General features: G+C 46.0%; 3 protein-coding genes across 3 annotated transcripts in view; 1 reads left to right on the forward strand and 2 right to left on the reverse strand.

Moving 5' to 3' along the window:
* Positions 1-5,205, reverse strand: part of chd3 (chromodomain helicase DNA binding protein 3) — a gene marked incomplete at its 3' end in the record, with an annotated part of 5,414 nt that extends 209 nt beyond the window's left edge. Inside the window, exons 1-5 of the mRNA XM_080544194.1 lie at positions 5,078-5,205; positions 2,509-2,645; positions 1,883-2,057; positions 1,663-1,787; positions 4-146 (exon numbers count right to left, since the gene is read on the reverse strand). Coding sequence (XP_080400320.1) covers positions 4-146; positions 1,663-1,787; positions 1,883-2,023 — 409 coding nt within the window. The 5' untranslated portion in view covers positions 2,024-2,057; positions 2,509-2,645; positions 5,078-5,205. The remainder of the gene's footprint in view (positions 1-3; positions 147-1,662; positions 1,788-1,882; positions 2,058-2,508; positions 2,646-5,077) is intronic.
* Positions 5,206-7,099: 1,894 nt separating this feature from the next.
* On the reverse strand, positions 7,100-11,280 carry cyb5d1 (cytochrome b5 domain containing 1; the record flags this gene model as incomplete). The annotated part of the gene is made up of 4 exons (XM_080543924.1): positions 7,100-7,330; positions 9,325-9,543; positions 10,653-10,729; positions 11,160-11,280. The coding sequence occupies 4 exons, from the start codon at positions 11,278-11,280 to the stop codon at positions 7,100-7,102; spliced, it is 648 nt and encodes a 215-aa protein (XP_080400050.1).
* Positions 11,281-11,967: 687 nt separating this feature from the next.
* Positions 11,968-14,366, forward strand: naa38 (N-alpha-acetyltransferase 38, NatC auxiliary subunit). The gene is made up of 3 exons (XM_080544508.1): positions 11,968-12,026; positions 12,897-13,077; positions 13,869-14,366. The coding sequence occupies exons 1-3, from the start codon at positions 11,988-11,990 to the stop codon at positions 13,991-13,993; spliced, it is 345 nt and encodes a 114-aa protein (XP_080400634.1). The 5' UTR covers positions 11,968-11,987; the 3' UTR covers positions 13,994-14,366.
* The last annotated feature ends 1,022 nt before the right edge of the window (positions 14,367-15,388 follow it).

Below are 15,388 nucleotides of genomic sequence, written 5' to 3' on the forward strand. Positions count from 1 at the left end.
GGCCGCCCTGGCGGCGGGCGGCGTGCCACCGCGGCAGCGCCAGCCCTTGAAGGGGTTGTTGGAGCTGAACTCCCTCCACTTGGCCCCCAGGATGGTCATCATCTTGGACATGGGGGATCTTGGGGTTCATCTTGGCGATCATGGGTCTGACAGGAGGGAGGGAGAGGGAGACAGGACAGGTGGACAGTGTTACTCAATCAATACTGATACATCAATAAAATACCTGATTCATTCACGTGGCTGGGGTGGTCCAGTGGTCTAGCAAACATGGCCTGGGGTGGTCCAGTGGTCTAGCAAACATGGCCTGGGGTGGTCCAGTGGTCTAGCAAACATGGCCTGGGTGGTCCAGTGGGTCTAGCACCATGGCCTGGGGTGGTCCAGTGGTCTAGCACCGTGGTCTACAGTAGCACACATGTGCCCATGTCGGCATGGGTTTCGAATCTGGCCCCCCATGCCCTGCTGACATGCCCTTACTGTCCTGTCTGTCTTCACTGTATCTGTCCAATACTCATATTTTTCATTTTATTGACAGATACAGTGAAGATTTAGACAGGAAGGATGGGTGAGAGAGAGAGGAGGGATGAGACATGCAGGATATGTTCCCGGCCGGAATCGTACCGGGGACCCTACGGTTACATGGTCAGCGCTTAACCCGCTACGCCACCTAAGCGCCCCATCTGTCCAATAAAATTAATGGACTGCCCCACTCAGAAAAAGAAAATACTTAAAAATAATTTAATAATTAAAAAAATACCTGATTCACACTGTGCGCAATTGATTCCTATGCAAACTCAGAGAGCCACTTGCCCCATGTTTTCTGCTGTGTGCATTTCTCTTCTTCTCTAATTAGGTTTACTCAATACTAACACGTCAATAAAACACCTGATTCACACAGTGTGCAATTGATTCCTATGCAAACCTCAGAGACCCTATGAAAACAAAGATATTCATTCCGGAAAAAAATTCCGCATGAACTATTATCGTCACGTTTACATGGACTCGATTCAAACTTATTGAGTGATTTGCTGATGACATTTTTGCATTTTAGCTGATTTTAAAGAGTGTCATACATAGCAAAGGGTCTGAATAGCCTACATTAAGTATTTCTGTATTTACATTTTAATAAATGTACTGAAATTTCTAAAAATGTGGTTTTTGCTTTGTCATTCTGGGGTTTTGTGTGTTGATTGACGGCAAATTATTTTTACATTTAATCCATTTTAAATTGAGTCTATAACACAACAAAATGTGGAAAAATGGAAGGGGTCTGAATACTTTGCGAAGGCGCTGCGTGTGTACTGAGCTACAAATCTAATTGAAACATCCAGTTTGTCCTTGCAGTCGCTCAGCCTAGGAGCCAACCCTGAGAGCAGACCCAGGAAGCTGCCTGTCACTTTAAATGGTAAATGGACTGCACTTATATAGCTATGCCTTTTTTGCTGCTCCAAAGCGCTTTACAACGGCCTCTCATTCACCCATTCACACACACATTCACACACCAATGGCGGCAAGCTGCCATGCAAGGCGCCGGCCGGCCCGCTCACTGGGAGCAATTTGGGGTTCAGTGTCTTGCCCAACGACACTTCGACATGTGGCCAGCCGGGGCTCGAACCGCCGATCTGCCAACCTTGTCTACACAGTCTGCCATCACCCACGTCTGACCTCATGAACTGGCTGAAGGCTTTGTAGTTGGTGAGTGTGCGGTAGTCCTCGTCAGTGAACGTGTGTTCCACGTCCTCCAGACCCCAGTCCTGGGCCAGCTGGCCCGACGTCTTCTGTTCTATTGGCTGTTGGGAAGAAACGACCAATCAGAGAGAGCGAGAACAAGGAAGGAGCGATCAGAGCGGGAGCGGCCAGGGCCGGTCAGGTTCTAACTGTTTACCTTTGACGAGTCCTCCTGGTTGCTGTCCCCGGCATCTTCTTTTTTCTTTTTCTTGGTTTTTCTTCTCTTTCTTTTCCTTGTGTTTCTTCTTCTTCTTCTTCTCCCCGAGGTCGCTGGCGGCGCTGTCTGAGTTCTCGCCATAGTCTCTCTCTGAGTCCCTCTCTACATCACTGTCCTGGAAGGGGGAGGAGAGGGAGGAGAGGAGAGGAGAGAGAGGATAGGAGGGAGGAGAGGGAGGAGAGGGAGGAGAGGAGAGGAGAGGGAGGATAGGAGAGAGGAGAGTGAGGAGAGGGAGGAGAGGAGAGGAGAGGAGAGGAGAGAAGAGGAGAGAGAGGATAGGAGAGGGAGGAGAGGAGAGGGAGGAGAGGAGAAGGAGAGGAGAGGAGAGGAGAGGAGAGGAGAGAGGAGAGAGAGGAGAGGAAGGAGAGGGAGGAGAGGAGAAGAGAGGAGAGGAGAGGAGAGGAGAGGAGAGGAGAGGAGAGGGAGGGAGGGAGAAGCAGAAAGAAAGAGAGAAAGACAAGACTTGCAGAAACAATGCAAAACTGTCCAAGCGCCAAAGATTAAAGAATGAAAAAACTTCCCAAATGTTTCGAGTAAAATATAGTTTTGGTGCGTGACGAGCTTACAATCTTTTTGCGTTTTTTTGCTTTGGTGGGCTTCCCCCCCTTCCCCTCCTTCTCCTTCTTCTTTGTCTCTTTCTTCTTCTTGGGGCCTCGTTTCTTTCTCCCTAAACTGTCCCTCTCCGATGCCTCCCCCTCTTCATCTGGGAAGAGACCGTAGGGGGGGGGGGGGGGGGGAGAGAGGAGAGAGAGAGAGAGAGAGAGAGAGAGAGAGGTGCGAAAACAGAGTTGTGACTAAATCATATTGACAATAATCCCTTGGAAGGCTTTGAATTATTCATCTAATCTCATCGGAATACAATTAAGCAGAACAAAAGCCTGCCACCAGTGTGCTTGTCGGTGCCATATGGATGGCGTGCACGACCTTTGCCCTTGGATGGATTGTGACACATGCTGAATTAGTTCCAGTCACTGCTCTAAGTGGATTTGACAGATAATAGTCATGGTTTAATGAAAAGCAAAAAACCATAACTGGTCTATGGATATAATGCTATCCAGTTAAGTGCTGCTATCCACATGATATAACACAAACGAATATCATTCAGTGAACCAGTAAACTATACGTCTTAAACAAGTGAACATTTAGGAGATACATTTAATGACCTATGAGGGAAATTGTAGGCTACAGCTATATGTTGTAGCAGTGTCAATATAGCCTATATTTCAACAACTGCTTCTAGGGGTTTTAAAGCTTTGACCCCCTTATATGTTCTTGCCAATACCATGCACGAATGGTAAACGCAACCAGCTTAGTCCAACAACAACAACAACAAAACAAGTGACAAATGCATTTCAAATCAGTGCAGCGGCATTTTGCTTGTATTGACTCTGTTCAATCAAATGGTACTTCAACATTATTACTGCAAATAAACATTGTCTAGAAAGACTGGACAGGAGCAGACAGACCCAGGGGGAGATGTCAGCCTGGGGGCAGGAAGGAAATGGAAACAAACAAAACAAAAAAAAAAAACGATGGCCTTGCTTCGCATTATTCACACGCCATTGCACAACACAGCCTGCTTGCTTGATAACAAACCAGATCGATTGTTATAATATTGTCTGTCTTTGTTGGTTTTAAGAGGGGCAGCAGCATAGATGTGTCTATTCCGCTGCAGAGCGCAGCCAGAGGCGGCCAGAGGCGCACCGGGGCTCGGTGATTCTGAGGCCGCAAGCAGAGAGAGGAGACCCGAAGAACTGACACGAGTCGACCCTCCCACCGTCAATCCCACACCTGGGGGGTTCCCGACAGACAGAGCAACCGCTGACGGGGGTCGCTGGGGTGAGGGGCCATAGCGGGAGTCAGACCTAACTGAATCGTGCGCGTCTGTGTGGAGACAGACAGACAGGCGACATAGTGCCACTGCCTGAGAGTGTCCGATGTTCAACGCCACTACTTCTGTCTATGACGCTAAAAAGAAAAATCACGATATGACAATTAAACATCTTCATGTTAACTGTCTTTTTTCCCATCGCGGTAATACAATAGACTGAAGCTATAATATATAATATATAATAATATATGATCATCTCATCTCGTGTCAACAATTCGGCATAACTTTCTTATAGCCTATAAGGCTACTATAAAAAATCAACTTCGGATTGAAAAAAGAAAATGCTCTCCATTGTTGTGGGAGGCACACCACACACACAACCTCTTTTATTTCATTGTGTTCCGATTAAAACGTGGCGGCCGGGCCATCGAACCCGCGCAGACACGAGCTACGTACCGTTAGTACCGACAGTCAACACACAGCCTCGGTCGCCACAATGTTTATTGTGTCATTATCTAACATGTTCAATGAATAGGCTGGAGATAGACCCCCTGCCTGCCAGCCACCCCACGACACACGTCTCCTAGTCTGAAAGTGCTGAAGTCCCAGCAGGGCTGGAGGGGGGCTGGGTGGGTGATCCCCTCCTGGGTGGGTGGGTGTCCCAGGGCTGGAGGGGTGGGTAGGGTCACGTCTATTTACCGTCTGTCTGTCTGTCTGTCACTCTATCACCCGGGATGTCTGACGCTCACGCCTCTCCAGCGCAACGAGCGCATCATTTGTATCCTAAAGGTACTATCAATATCATCACAACTACCCAGATGGGTTATATGCCAGCGATGTCCGTGTAGCTGTACCCTACCCATCTCCAAGACCAAGACCAATAATCGATCGAGATTAATCATTTAACATCATCTTGTAAACATAAGATCTTGGACATTGAACTACAAACCAACGAAAAGAAACTTCTAGACGGAGAAAAAAAAATCCCAACTCTTGAAATGAGAATGCATGCATGGGTTATGCATGGATAGGATGGAAAGAGTAAGAGTGGGACCCCTGAAGTTGGTATAAAGTTGGAATTGGACGTCGGGGCTAAATGCTATGGAGGGGACGGGGAGCGCAACTAATTCTATTGTTAGATGTGTGTGTGGGTTTAGCGGGTACACACGGTGTTCTGGTCCATGTGTTAATGTGTTTAAGTCGTAATGTGTCTTTCTTTATGGGGGGTTTTATGGGGGTCTTTTATGTTGGTATGCGCGCTCCCGTGTCTGTCTGTCTGTCTGTCTGTCTGTCTGTGAGCCTACCTGGCGCGGCTGGTGTTGCAGTTTCTCTGAGCGCCGCCGGCGAGTTGATGTCGCTTAGATCTCCGTTACCCTCTTCTCCTTCATCCACATCTCCCCCTGTCTCAGAATGAAGACCCTCGTCTCCCTCACAGGACCGCAGAGGAGAGGACATGATATCCCTGCTGTCATCGGGCTCCGCGCGTCTTCGAGATCAGGAAAAAGTCCTTATTCCGCCCGAATTATGATAGGATAGGCCTGTGTTTATTTAATATTCAAATCGGCTACAGGGGGAAAAAAAAGTGGGGGGCGTTTTGGAATATTTTTGCACTACAAGGCAGAGAAACAAAGATGGCTGCGCTTATATTTATTTTTTAACAACCCCCCCCCCCCCCCCAATAAGAAAAATCCCCCTTACATAAAAAAAATGGCTGACTATATTATTTCAGAACGCCCCCCCCCCCCTCCCTTTTCTCTCTCTCTCTCTGTCTCTCTCTCTCTCTCTCTCTCTCTCTCTCTCTCTCTCTCTCTCTCTCTCTCTCTCTCTCTCTCTCTCTCTCTCTCTCTCTCTCTCTCTCTCCTCGCTCCCCCTCCCTCCCTAAAACACACTCACATTGTTACAAGAAAAAGGGGTGTATGACTAAGTTGTTACTTTGGTTTTTCCCCCCCTTCGATCAGTCACGAGGCAGGACTTGTCGGGTGAACTGTTTTCTTTCCAGAAACACACGCACGGCATAATCAGGACAGAATCACTGCCGCGGGCATAGACACAAATCTATCAAATATGGCCACCTTCATATTCATAAAGGCCCCCACCCACCCACCCGCAGTATGAAATGATTCCAGAGCAGGAGGGAGGCTGTGTGTGTGTGTTGGGGAGGGAGCACTGAGAGGGGGGTTGGGAAAATCTGCCGCAGCCATGCCCCAGACTTACATCAGATTGTATTGCTTTAAAAAATTAACCACTTGTGGTTGGGATCAAAAACAATGCAATATGAAAAACTGTGATATATTTCAACTTGGGCCTTTTTTTCTGTCACAACCATAGTGATTGAATAACGGTTTTCAACATGGGTAACATTGTCAAAGGGGTGAGAATTTGCTAAAACATTTTTTTGGGGGTTTTGGGTATCTCTGACACTTTCATGAATGATTAACGGTCGGTTTGTCTTCAAGACAGTTCTGTCAAAAGGGTTTATGCTCACAGGTGAACACACTGTACCAAACAGCAGACCGGAGTGTGAATCATGTTGTGAATCACGATGAGATAGAAATAGATTTTCTGCTATATGAGTAACATAGCGTTTCACAACCACTAGTTGTGTGCTAGTGTTACTGTACAGTTGATTTCCTGCAGGGGTAAAAACACACCACAGACACTCCAAAGGAGCTGTTAAGAGGAAGTGCATATCACATCTATCTCACATCAGCAACTACCATGGCAACCACGTCGTTTTAAGTCCTATAATATGACAGATTATTCATTGTAAAGACGCAAGAAGCCTTTGATAGGAGGACAAAAGGAGTCTGTTTGAGATAGATTGATCATAAGTTTACACTTTCCAGTTCCTCTCTCGCCTCCCCTCCCTCCCCCAGATTTTCTGCAACACAATACTAATAACAATATCAGTAGCCTATATGCAGCACTCGAGTTGAGGGGGCCCCTGAAATAAAAACAGTCAAAATCATCCCCCTTCTAAAACTGCCATCCCCCCTTTCCATCCCTTATGTCATTTTATCAATGAACGTGGTATTACTGCTATTTCAACATTTAGTTTTGCGCATATTGAGTAAAACACTGTGGGCGAGGGGGCATGCACACAGGCAATGACATTTTTACCACCAAGTCACTGACACTGAAAAAATGGTCCCCCCCATATGATAAAACCCACCATCCCCCCTGATTGTCTTTCACAACGTGAGTCCTGCCTATATGACATACATACACCCACCGACAATGGTGCAAATATTTTCAACATCAACATTTATTTAATCCATTCTCTGCTCCTGGAAGGATCGTTGCAGTCTGTTACATTCACATAGGGTTCAAAGGGCAGTGAGGTCGTCGTTGAAGTACAGGCAGATGGACTCAGAGAAGAGGTCCCGGTCCATGCGGCCTATGTAGAAGTCCTCGTCCTCGTCGGGGATGCCGTTGTCGCTCAGGGTCCTGCTCATGTCCAGGCTGCGGCAGCTGTGCTTCCAGGTGTAGCTGGCCGCGTGGGAGTTGTAGCGGAGGTACCGCTGGAGAATCTCCTCCAAGGTCTCCTCAGAACACACCTGGACGAGGAGGAGGAGGGAGGAGGGAGGAGGAGGAGGAGGAGGAGGAGGGAGGAGGAGGAGGAGGAGGAGGAGGAGGAGGGAGGAGGAGGAGGAGGAGGGAGGATGAGGGAGGAGGGAGGAGGAGGAGGAGGGAGGAGGATGAGGGAGGAGGGAGGAGGAAGGAGGGAGGAGGATGAGGGAGGAGGGAGGAGGAGGGAGGATGAGGGAGGAGGGAGGAGGAGGGAGGGAGGAGGGAGGAGGAGGAGGGAGGGAGGAGGATGAGGAGGGAGGAGGAGGAGGGAGGAGGAGGAGGAGGAGGAGGGAGGAGGGGGAGGGAGGAGGAGGAGGGGGGGAGAATGAGGAACAGTACTCACCGATGGGTAGGCTAATAGAAATTCCTCAGCAGTTTTTTTAGAAAAACAATAAACGCTAGCTCTGACTCCGTCGACTATTAAAGTGTGTCCACAGTGCATTGACTCCTCCCCCCCGCCCCCACACACATTCTGTGAGTGTGGTGGACTATGAACAACTTTTGCAACATGCAGGTGAGTAGGTTAGGGTTAACACCACTCCTCACTGGACTTCCTGATTCCAGGGGGGGGCGGGGCAGGGGGGGAGAGGAAGAGAGGGAGAGGGAGAGAGAGAGAGAGAGAAAGTGTGTGTATGTGTCTAACTGAGTGTAGCAGCGCCCGCTAAGCCTCTGGCCACGGAGGAGGGGTGCTGCTGCCAGGTGGGACGGCTTGGCGGGAGAGACCGATCTCCTACTCCTACGGCGCAGAGAAAACAGAGTGTGTGTGTGTGTGTGTGGGTGTGGGTGTGTGTGTGTGTGTGCGCATGTCTGGGGGGGGGCTACAGGGAGAAGGAGTTTAACCAGCAGCCATGGGTCTCTCTCTCCTAGGCCACAGGGCTTGACACACTGCTCTACTGTACTATACTACTACTCACTTCCCCCTTGTGTCCCCTTGGGAGGGAGGGAGATTCATGGGAGAGGACGAACGGGGGAGAGGAGGGGGGAGCTTTCCCTAGAGGGCAGAGCAGTAAACCTGTTATATTACACAGTGACACTGACAGAGACACAGCACCAGAGCTCCTCTCAGTGATGCGCTGTCACTGTTGGGAGAAGCTGAGCCAGTTCAAAGGAGACAGACCGTACACACACACACACACACAGAGACAACTGTGGGGGCGGCTGTGGCTCAGGAGGTCGAGCCAGTGTCTAATGATCGCAAGGTTGGCAGATCGGCGGTTCGAACCCCGGCTGGCCACATTTCAAAGTGTCCTTGGGCAAGACACTTAACCCCAAAATTGCTCCCAATGAGCGGGTCGGTGCCTTGCATGGCAGCTTGGCCGGCATTGGTGTGTGAATGTGTGAATGAGAGGCCGTTGTAAAGCGTTTTGGAATAAGGCGCTATATAAGGCATCTATTTAACTGTGCAGATCAGGCTCTCTCTCATGAAGAATTCAGAAAAAGATGTTAGATGTAGTATAAACAGTAGTAGTATATACAGTATATGTTGTAGTATAAACATTATATATAAACATTATAGTACTGTACTAAAAGATAGGAAAATGTAGGAGAGTGGTAACGTAATGATGTATGCAGATCTATGCGCAGAATAATGCAGAATATTTGCGATTCCTGATCTGTGCATCGTTATAATGATGTGTCTGTAATAATAATAATAATAATACATTTTATTTATGGCCGCCTTTCAAGGCTCTCAAGGACACCTTACAGGACACAGTTAAAACCACATATCAAAACAAAAAACAAAGCAAAGTCCCTAACCCTAACCCATAAAAACAGCAAATCAAACACAAGTAAGCCATTGTGAAAAGGTGTGTTTTAAGACTGGATTTGAAAGTGGAGAGTGTCAATATTGTGTATGTTAGGTGGCAGAGAGTTCCAGAGGCGGGGAGCAGAACGGCTAAAGGCTCTAAGCCATCACAGTCTGTATGATAGGCATTTAAGAAAAGAAGATTAGCATCTTAGCAGGGTAGAGTTAGCCTACCTCCAGGCCTTGCTCGTGAGAGGTGAGTGTGTTGATGATGCGTATCCACCTGGTCTTGGCAGACAGCAGCCCAACCTCGTAGCGTGTGTCCCTCCACCAGGGTCGGCCAAAGTGATTGGCCCAGTCAGTGCGAGGGCAGGGAGGGGGCACATGCACAAAACGCCCCCTAGGGGTGTAGTACTTCAGACAGCCAGACAACAGGTCGATGTGGGTCAGGATCTGATGAAATGTGAATCAGATTAGATAAGATTAGATTCAACTTTATTGTAAGTAAGTAAGTAAGTAAGTAAGTAAAATGTGTTTCTATAGCACCTATCCCAGACCAGGGGTCACAAAGTGCTTTACAAATACAAGAAACATAATACAAGAGCAAATGTTATAGCAGGTTAAAATAGGCAAACAAGTGAAAAATAAGAACAAGTAACAAACAAGTGTACAACAATATCAACAGGACACAGAAAGACAGGCTTTAAAGCCTGTCTATACAGGACAGTCTTTAGCTTGTCATCGCAGAGTTAATTAATAATAATAATTACAGTCATTTCTAATCTAATCTAATCTAATCCCCCACAAAATACAGTTTGTACATGCACCTAGGATCACAATGGTGGTCCCTCATCTTTTGTGATGACAATATTACTTCAGGGTTCCTACAACTTTCAACAAGTCAAATGTAAGACCTTTTTAGACCTTTTTTTAGACCTCTTTGAATATAATGTTATACCTATTCGCGACACACCATATGATAGCCTTTTGTCATCCTCGAGGTGATGGAATTAGGGATTTCACTGCCATATAGACAAAAAAGGAAGCGAATTGGCTTTTTTTGGGTTCCAGCTTGATTAATTTCCGCGTAATTAGATGTGGTCGGACTGAATCCCCCCCCAAAAATACAGTTTGTACACTATTTACAATTAGCACTTCAGGGTCTAATATAGTGTCCTTCCGTCTGTGGTTGAACGTAAGGGCTTAGCGTTGCACACTTGGAGAGACACTCCACACTGTCAAGAATGCATTTGAATTGGAGCAGATTTTCAAAATGTGTTTTCTATAGCTATCAAAACCATTACCACTTCATTAGTATCAGTGTCATATCAGTACACAGCCATATTCCCAAATGGGCTTATCCTACCCCCTTATTCAAAGTTATTGAAGCAATATGGCCTTTTGTGTAACATGTATGACACCCTGCGGCTTATTATTACACCACTCCTATTAATGAACCATGATATGGGTACTCCTCAACAATATGTAACATAGAACAACATTGGAGTTGCACTTTTGTTGAATGTTTCCATTTGCAGTTGGATTCACTTCTTCTCACTCACATCTTTGGTCTTCGGGTCAAACCAGTGGCTGATGTCCTTCCCTGCACACTCAATAATGGGTTTCAGAAGCACATCCCCTGGAGAAGAAAAAAAGAGTGGACACACTTCGTGAGCTTAGAATGATAAGGTTCTATCTCCGTTTAGAATGATAAGGTTCTATCTCCGTTTAGAATGATAAGGTTCTATCTCCGTTTAGAATGAGAAGGTTCTATCTCCGTTTAGGGTAGTTCAGAGATATTGAGCGTCAAAGTTTTTACATTCCATTATGTTTTATGAGATGGAACCTTTGTGTTTTATGAATTACTAACTCAAAAATGTCAACATTTTTTAAAAGAACACCACACAGGCATTAATAAACACCTAATGGATCAGATTATGTAAAAAAACTCAATTTTGACAAAAATTGAGATAGAACCATATAATTCTAACGTCACGACTTTTCATCTTATCAAACCCAGTGTGGACTGTCTAGGAGGCTATTGAAATGTGCACACGTGTCTTACTAACCTTTAAACTGGTTCAGCAGCGGGGTCAGGTCGCACACCTTGCCCAGGTAGGACACCCACAGGTCCCCCAGGGTGCTGTGGACAGACACGTCGTTTGGGGTGAAATACTTCGGTCGACCCATTTGAATGACTTAATATACGCAAGTTATATTCCACTTATTATTAATATTAATAATATTATAATATTATTTTAATCACACAATGTAACGACAATTGTGTGTGTGGAACTGTAAGAGATGTAAAAAGTAACTTATCGTGGTTCAGTCTGCAAGTTCACGTGTTTATATCAACAGTCGTTACTGTGGTAACCAAGGAGTTACTGTGGTAACCAAGGAGTCGCCGGCAGCTGCATGACGACCCGCCAGGGGGCGCTGCGGTCCACACAAGAAAAAAAGCTTTATCACCCACCCCATCTTCCGTTACAAATCTATTCAATTTCAGAAATAATAATTTTAATTTTAATTTTTAAATTTAATTCTGAATCATATCAGAGCATTTGATCAGCTCTCTGGTACATACGTAACGTAACCTAAACAAAATGAAAACAAAATGAACAAAAACAAAAAGCCACCTTTTTTGGCACCACGTTTTCATAAAGATGTGTTATAACTATCTGTATGCTAGAATACTAAAAATGCTTCTACTGTCTCTTATCTACTGTCTCTATAACAGATGAGAGTACCTAGGATTTTTTGCAGTCTGCTCTTGATACTACAATACTACAACACCCATAATGCAACGTGTTCCACAAAATCATTTCCGGCAGGGACCGTTCGGTCGGTGTCTCCGTGAAATAGTTCCGAAGGAAAACAAACCGAGAGAGGCTGGAATGGCAACAATGATTGAGGAAAATGGTCCAGCAACGCACGTACGGGTGATATGTTACATTTCAACACTGTCATGCATGTTCCACGTTGTGATTCTGGTCAACCAAACCCTTTGTGGTGTGTGTACCTACGTTTCCTGGGCATAAACTCAAGGATCAGCACCTCTGACTAGCTAACTTTAGCTAGCTCAGCCTCTGATCAGTGAATAAGGAGCAATGCAGTGTGTTCAAACCCATTCATCTGTGTGAAGGGATAAGGAATGAATACCAGGGCAATGTCATTGTATATAATATAATATAATATGAGCTAGTGAGATCAGTGCATCACTCAACACACAGGGACTTATTCTCTGTATAACACCAATTCACCCAGTCACAAGACACTGAGAGATGAACTAAAGGAAGGAAGGGAAGAAGGGAAGGAGAGGAGGTCACCTCAGGCTGTTGTGATGATGCACCTAGGATCACCATGGTGGTCCCTCATCTTTTGTGATGACAATATTACTTATAATAATAATAATAATAATAATAATAATAATGCATTTTATTTATAGGCGCCTTTCAGAGCACTCAAGGACACCTGACACTGGGCATCATTTAAAAACAAGCAACAGATTCAAACAGGTTAAAACGGTGATACAAACAAAAGACTTAAAAACAACCATCAATTAGAAATACGCCAGTTTAAAAAGGTGGGTTTTCAGGCAGGACTTGAAGGTGGGGAGAGTGTCAATATTGCGGATGTCTTGTGGAAGAGAGTTCCAGAGACGGGGGGGCAGAGTGGCTGAAGGCTCTAGACCTCATAGTGGTCAGGCGGGCAGAAGGTTTCGTGAGTTGAAAGGCAGTGGACATTCAGTCCACAGGCAGTACTTCTCCTTATCCTTATCCTTCTCCTCTCCCCCAAACCCCCAGGGGCAGCAGGCCGACCTCCTCCCCTCCTCCTCCCGGGCCAGACTGAGGCTGGAGAGCCTGCTGAACAGGAACATGAAGATCAGGATGACGGACGGACGGACGCTGGTGGGGCTGTTCCTCTGCACGGACAGAGACTGCAACGTCATCCTCGGGTCTGCTCAGGAGTTCCTGAAATCCACAGGTAACTACGGGTTACCAGTACTCAAGTCAAGTTGTAAAAGAAAATCAGGGGGGATGGTGGATTTTATCATATGGGGACAGTTTAAACATCCCCACAGCGTCAGTGACTTCAGTGACTTGGTGGTAAAAATGTCATTGCATGTGTGCGTGCCCCCCCCCGCCCCCTCTCGCCCACAGTGTTTTACTCAATATGCGCAAAACTAAATGTTGAAATAGCGGTAACACCACGTTCATTGATAAAATGACATAAGGGATGGAAAGGGGGGGATGGCAGTTTTAGAAGGGGGATGATTTTGACTGTTTTTATTTCAGGGGGGGGATGACATCCCCCCTCATCCCCCCCTCAACTCGAGTGCGGCGGGTTACACATTGCTAAACATGCCGTCTTGTCTGGTGATGGTCTTATCGTATCCTGCACAAACTACACCCTACGCTCCAGACTCCCATGTGTCCATGTTGTTATGTCTCACAGTCATTTCGTGAGTTTAGAATGATAAGGTTCTATCTCCGTCTAGGGCAGTTCAGAGATATTGAGCGTCAAAGTTTTTACATTCCATTATGTTTTGTGAGATGGAACCTTTGTATTTTATGAATTACTAACAAAATGTCAACATTTAAAAAATAACACCACACAGGCAATAATAAACACCTAATGGATCAGATTATGTAAAAAACTCAATTTTGACAAAAATGGAGATAGAACCTTATAATTCTAACGTCACGAGTTGTCCTAAATGTGTCACATTTACGACATCCTCCTTATTGATGTTCTGTCTGTCTGTCCCGCGTCAGACTCCTTCTCTCAGGGGGAACCCAGAGTTCTGGGGTTGGCCATGATCCCCGGTCACCACGTGGTCTCCATCGAGGTGGAGTCAGACAGCCTGGCAGACGCGCCGGGCTTCGGGGCGGGCCACTGAACGACCCAACCAAGCTGGAGAACGCTAGCCTGAACGCTAGCCTAGTCTGGCCAGCGTAGCACCTCTAGCCCAGAGGAGGTGACTACATCACAACACAACATGTGGAGGATCCATTCAAGACACTTGAACTCAAGACGATGATGCAGATTTTCTGGTTGCCATGGATTTACCTGTCGGCCATGTTGTTGTGAGGACTGGCATCGTCAGGCACACCCTGTAACCATGGTTACATGACATGACAGTATGTGTGTTTGAAGTTGACATAGCGATTATAAAAGATGTTTGTGTAAGGAGGAGGGAGGGGCATTGACTCAACTAGATACAACTGTATACGTGTCTATAATGTGAAATCCCTGTTGTTGTTTTTAAAAATGCAGAGTACTGATTAAAATGTTTTAAATTTGAGTGTCTGTCTGTCAACGAGGAATGTGAAGTGGGGGGGGGGGCGATATCCAGATGTTCTTATTCATTACTTTAGTAAATGTCACGATATTCAACAATATCATTCATTGCTGCAGTATGGTGGATGGGCCGGGGTGGTTAAAACAACTGCAGAGTGTATGATGGCTGGTGTTGTAAACAGTCTGATTTGGTGAAACAGAAATACATGTTTTCACTGCTAGATGTGCTTTGCCTGGCGAAAAGCGTAATACTCCACTTATGTAGTTACGCATACTGTATATCTGGAGTTTAAAGTATGTTTACACACTACAGTAACGATATTCAATGCTATCTAATATAGGCTCAACCCTAATGTTATGTTAACACTTGTAATAACAGTAGCTTACTGGTTAAGCAAGGCGCTGCAACACCCATACTTCAACAACACTTGGAAACCAGCTGGGAGGAACAGACATACTTAATAAACTTCAGGGGCGGCTGTGGCGCAGGAGGTAGAGCCGCCGTCTAATGATTGCAAGGTTCGAGCCCCGGCGGCTGGCCACATGTCGAAGTGTCTTTGGGCAAGACACTGAACCCCAAATTGCTCCCAGTGAGCGGGGCCGGCGCCTTGCATGGCAGCTTGCCACCATTGGTGTGTGAATGTGTGAATGAGAGGCCGTTGTGAAGCGCTTTGGAGCAGCAAAAAAGGCGCTTTAAGTGCAGTCCATTTACCATTAATGACCAAATTCTCATATTTGCTCCTTAAAAAAGACGATTAATGGGGATCTGCCATTACTATTGTACTAAAAATTATATAGTTGAAAGAAATCATACACCCACACAGAATAGGGTTGTTTGTTTTTATATTTTAATACAGTTTTCTTTTAGCATTTCAGATTATTCTGTTTGGCAACTTTAAAACTGTAGCAACTAAAAACAGGAGAAAACACACCAGAGAAAACCCCCTCCCAGACGTTAAGTTAATACACGGATCTGTCTGTTTAAAATGACCAC

The sequence above is a fragment of the Nansenia antarctica genome, assembly GCF_963989245.1.
Source record: "Nansenia antarctica genome assembly, chromosome: 13".
Classification (NCBI taxonomy): Eukaryota; Metazoa; Chordata; class Actinopteri; order Argentiniformes; family Microstomatidae; genus Nansenia; species Nansenia antarctica.